Raw genomic sequence first — 5000 nt, 5'->3', positions numbered from 1 at the left:
AGCTGTTACCACAGTCTGCACACACACACACACACGAAGCTGTTACCACAGTCTGCACACACACACACACACACACTAAGCTGTTACCACAGTCTGCACACACACACACACACGAAGCTGTTACCACAGTCTGCACACACACACACACACACGAAGCTGTTACCACAGTCTGCACACACACACACACACACACACACTAAGCTGTTACCACAGTCTGCACACACACACACACGAAGCTGTTACCACAGTCTGCACACACACACACACACACTAAGCTGTTACCACAGTCTGCACACACACACACACACACGAAGCTGTTACCACAGTCTGCACACACACACACACACGAAGCTGTTACCACAGTCTGCACACACACACGAAGCTGTTACCACAGTCTGCACACACACACACACTAAGCTGTTACCACAGTCTGCACACACACACACACACACTAAGCTGTTACCACAGTCTGCACACACACACACACACACTAAGCTGTTACCACAGTCTGCACACACACACACACTAAGCTGTTACCACAGTCTGCACACACACACACACGAAGCTGTTACCACAGTCTGCACACACACACACACACACTAAGCTGTTACCACAGTCTGCACACACACACCCACACACTAAGCTGTTACCACAGTCTGCACACACACACACACTAAGCTGTTACCACAGTCTGCACACACACACACACGAAGCTGTTACCACAGTCTGCACACACACACACACACACTAAGCTGTTACCACAGTCTGCACACACACACCCACACACTAAGCTGTTACCACAGTCTGCACACACACACACACACGAAGCTGTTACCACAGTCTGCACACACACACGAAGCTGTTACCACAGTCTGCACACACACACACACTAAGCTGTTACCACAGTCTGCACACACACACACACACACTAAGCTGTTACCACAGTCTGCACACACACACACACACACTAAGCTGTTACCACAGTCTGCACACACACACACACTAAGCTGTTACCACAGTCTGCACACACACACACACACACTAAGCTGTTACCACAGTCTGCACACACACACGAAGCTGTTACCACAGTCTGCACACACACACACACTAAGCTGTTACCACAGTCTGCACACACACACACACACACTAAGCTGTTACCACAGTCTGCACACACACACACACACTAAGCTGTTACCACAGTCTGCACACACACACACACACACTAAGCTGTTACCACAGTCTGCACACACACACACACACACACTAAGCTGTTACCACAGTCTGCACACACACACGAAGCTGTTACCACAGTCTGCACACACACACACACTAAGCTGTTACCACAGTCTGCACACACACACACACACACTAAGCTGTTACCACAGTCTGCACACACACACACACTAAGCTGTTACCACAGTCTGCACACACACACACACACACTAAGCTGTTACCACAGTCTGCACACACACACACACACACACTAAGCTGTTACCACAGTCTGCACACACACACACACACTAAGCTGTTACCACAGTCTGCACACACACACGAAGCTGTTACCACAGTCTGCACACACACACACACTAAGCTGTTACCACAGTCTGCACACACACACACACTAAGCTGTTACCACAGTCTGCACACACACACTAAGCTGTTACCACAGTCTGCACACACACACACACACACACTGTTCCCGTACGTGTTGCGGGCAGCACGGTGCTCTTGGCCTCCAGGGCCACCTGCATGAGTCCCACTCTGATGTGAGCAATCAGGGAGGTCAGCCCCACATGGGTCAGCACCACCTGCAGCACACACACCTTCCTGTTATATCACTTCCTGTTAACCCTTAAAGAACAGTTTACAACAGGTAACCTTCTCATTAATTGAGCAGCCCCGTTTATCCAAAGTTAAATGTACTTGTATGTCAGTGCATGGGAGTGTAATTGTGTGTGAGTGTGTGTAAGTGTGTGTAAGTGTGTGTAAGTGTGAGTGTGTGTGTGTCAGACCTTGGCGGTCCAGTTGGTCTGGCTCATCTTGCCAGAAGTGGAGATGGTGTGTGTGAAGATCTGACCATCATCTGGAATCCAGGGACCACAGATCCTCTCTGTAGTCTGGGGGGAGAGAGGGAGGAGAGAGGGGGGAGAGAGGGGGGAGAGAGGGAGGAGAGAGAGGGGGGAGAGAGGAGGAGAGAGGGGGGGAGAGAGGGGGAAGAGAGGGAGGAGAGAGGGGGGAGAGAGGGGAAGAGGGGGGCAGAGAGGGAGGGAGAGAGGGGGGGGAGAGAGGGGGGAGAGAGGGGGGAGAGAGGGGGGAGAGAGGGATGGGAGAGGGAGGGAGAGAGGGGGGAGAGAGAGGGGGGAGAGAGGTGTAAGGAGAGGAAGGGATGAATGGATGGATGGAAAAAGAAAGAAAAATACGTGAGAAGCAGAATTGATGAACTGATGTCTCTCGGCGTGTGTGTGTATATGCATGACTGTGTGTGTGTGTGTATATGCATGTGTGTGTGTGTGTATATGCATGTGTGTGTGTGTGTGTGTATATGCATGTGTGTGTGCGTGTATATGCATGTGTGTGTGTGCGTGTGTGTATATGCATGTGTGTGTGTGTGTGTGTGTGTGTGTGTATATGTATGTGTGTGTGTGTACCATGTATCCCAGGGGGCAGGAGTGGATGTTGGCGTGGTGGATGCAGCAGTTGTCCTCGTTAGCATCTCTCCAGTTGGCAGGACATTCATGGTCCTCACAGAAGCTCTTAGCTGCAGCTACATCCACGATGGAGCTGACACACGCACACACACACACACGCACGCACGCACACACACACACCAGAGAAGAGGTTATGCGCACCTGACAGATGTTCCAAACACACCAAGAAGTTCACACAGAAACCCACCACACACACACACCACACAGTCCCACCCCACACACACACCCCACACACCACACACACACACAGTCCCACCCCACACACCACACAGTCCCACCCCACACACACACCCCACACACCACACACACACACCACACACACACACAGTCCCACCCCACACACCACACACACACACACACCACACACACCACACACACACACAGTCCCACCCCACACACACACACCTGTGTGTGAAAATGCTGTTGTCCAGGGCCCACTGGTAGAAGCTGTCCTGGGTGGTGACAGAGTAGGACACGGTGAACACCTCCCCAACCTTCACTGTGTCTGGTGGTCTGTCCAGCCACGCCATCTCCAGCCCTGCACACACACACACACACACACACACACACACACACGCAATTTTAAAAAATCGAAAAGTAAAATGCCTACTCATATTTGTCGATCTTTTCAAATTCGCCTTTTTACATTTGAACATTTCACCAACCTCCGCAGTCGATCATGTTCAGCTCGTCAGGCTTGTCCAGGGGCCAGCAGTCGTACTCGCTATTGTCCAGGTCGTGCCAACCAAATACCGGACTCACAAACAGCAGTTCCGTAGCCTGGAAAAAAATAGAAATTAAGGTAAAAAAAAGGAAATACATGAAAAAAAACGAGTCGGTTCCATCCATACATTTATAAAAGACTTTTCAACAAATATTGAAACGGTTTTATCAATAAAGTGTTTTTTCCGTTTTTATCAGCATTTTGGATGTGTTCGTAGACTGCTTAAGTTTACTGACCATGGCTAAAAGACAGTAACTTTTCAAATAAATCATTTTTTCTAAGCGGATTTCTCGTCTGCGTCTCTGACCGTTTACAGGCGCAAATGATGACAAGGAGGATGAAGGGAGGGAGATGAGGGTAAGAGATGAGGGAAAGGGGTGTGAGAGGATGAGGGGAGGGGGGGTGAGAGTATGACGGGAGGGGGGTTAGAGAATGAGGTGAGGGAGGGTGAAGGATGAGGGGAGGGGGGGGTGAGAGGATGAGGAGTGGGAGGGTGAGAGGATGGAGTGCGCTTCAGAAGCAATGATCATATTACCTTCGAATATCAATCCTGACTCGTTCACTCCTCACAAATGATGAAAAAAAAGCAGTTGATTTCACATTTCAAACGTTAACGGTGCAGCACCATGACGAAACACCATCCAGTATCTGTTTCGTGAAGTTAGCAGCGTTCATGTTTTTGTCGCGTTCTTGGTCACAGTGTTTGTAGGTGAACAGCGACATCCTCTGGACAAGCCAGGCAGCTACAGCAGCTGAACTGCCGTGTTGTGTTCGTTCAGAACGAGGTTTGACCCGGCTGGACGTGGAGACGACCCCATCGTCTTTATGAAGATGGAAGACAACACACAGCAAAGAATACACATTTTAATATCGGGGAATAATCCCAAATTGAGATCGTCCAATTGATAATAAAATTGAGGTATGTAGATTGTCCCTTTAATTCACAGTGGAGTGCCTTTGTTTGGTTTTAGGCTAGCTAGCGAGCGAGATAACGTCTGTTTTTGGGACATCGCTAGCTAGCTAGCTGTCTATCTTTTCTAGCAGACTTAACACATACTATGATAACACTGACACGTATGAATGCCTTAGAAGTCTTGAAAAACAATGGCTCCACTTTCGTATGTATTTATCAGCTATTGTTAGTTAGCTAGCTCGTCTCACGCTACGTGTGGTAGCTAGACAAATGGCTAGCTGATTGGTCAGCTGAACTGTACGCAGTTACAGCTTCTAAGCAATCAGTCTTTCTCCAGTACCATCCGCTAGCTATCTACCTTTGCCGAATACAAAACATCATCAACTCCAAGCCTACATACAATGTTATCTGTCATCAAATCGCATTCAGCTATCTAACCAGCGTTAAGGTGGGCAGACGAAAGTCCGGATCATGATTACCGCAGTAGGTAAAGTTGTGGCGGTTACTTTACCCTCTCTTCCTCTCTCTCTCTCTCTCTCTCTCTCTCTCTCTCTCTCTCTCTCTCTCTCTCTCTCTCTCCTCCCAGCAGGTTCAATCAGCTGTAACCCACAGCATCTTCCCAGTGATGTGTAAAGCCCTCTAGCCCAATCTTCTT

At 49.2% G+C, this 5000-nt stretch overlaps 2 protein-coding genes across 4 annotated transcripts in view; one reads left to right on the top strand and one right to left on the bottom strand.

Moving 5' to 3' along the window:
• Window positions 1–3735, bottom strand: part of LOC134009527 (atrial natriuretic peptide receptor 1) — an 11980-nt gene extending 8245 nt beyond the window's left edge. Inside the window, 6 exon segments of the mRNA XM_062449030.1 lie at window positions 1706–1808; window positions 2013–2117; window positions 2649–2781; window positions 3114–3246; window positions 3374–3488; window positions 3669–3735. Coding sequence (XP_062305014.1) covers window positions 1706–1808; window positions 2013–2117; window positions 2649–2781; window positions 3114–3246; window positions 3374–3488; window positions 3669–3704 — 625 coding nt within the window. The 5' untranslated portion in view covers window positions 3705–3735.
• A 448-nt stretch (window positions 3736–4183) lies between these two features.
• Window positions 4184–5000, top strand: part of prelid1b (PRELI domain containing 1b) — a 4442-nt gene continuing 3625 nt past the window's right edge. Inside the window, exons 1-2 of one of the 3 annotated variants that reach the window (XM_062449037.1) lie at window positions 4184–4351; window positions 4932–5000. The exon at window positions 4932–5000 is cut by the window's right edge and continues 111 nt beyond it. The gene's annotated coding sequence lies outside the window, so the exon portion shown is untranslated. Of the gene's footprint in view, window positions 4352–4386; window positions 4794–4931 lie in introns of those variants that run through there. The other 2 variants (XM_062449039.1, XM_062449038.1) reach the window with 2 other exon arrangements.

Source organism: Osmerus eperlanus, chromosome 23 (genome assembly GCF_963692335.1).
Source record: "Osmerus eperlanus chromosome 23, fOsmEpe2.1, whole genome shotgun sequence".
NCBI classification, from domain to species: domain Eukaryota; kingdom Metazoa; phylum Chordata; class Actinopteri; order Osmeriformes; family Osmeridae; genus Osmerus; species Osmerus eperlanus.
This window is presented reverse-complemented; position numbering and strand designations above follow the sequence as displayed.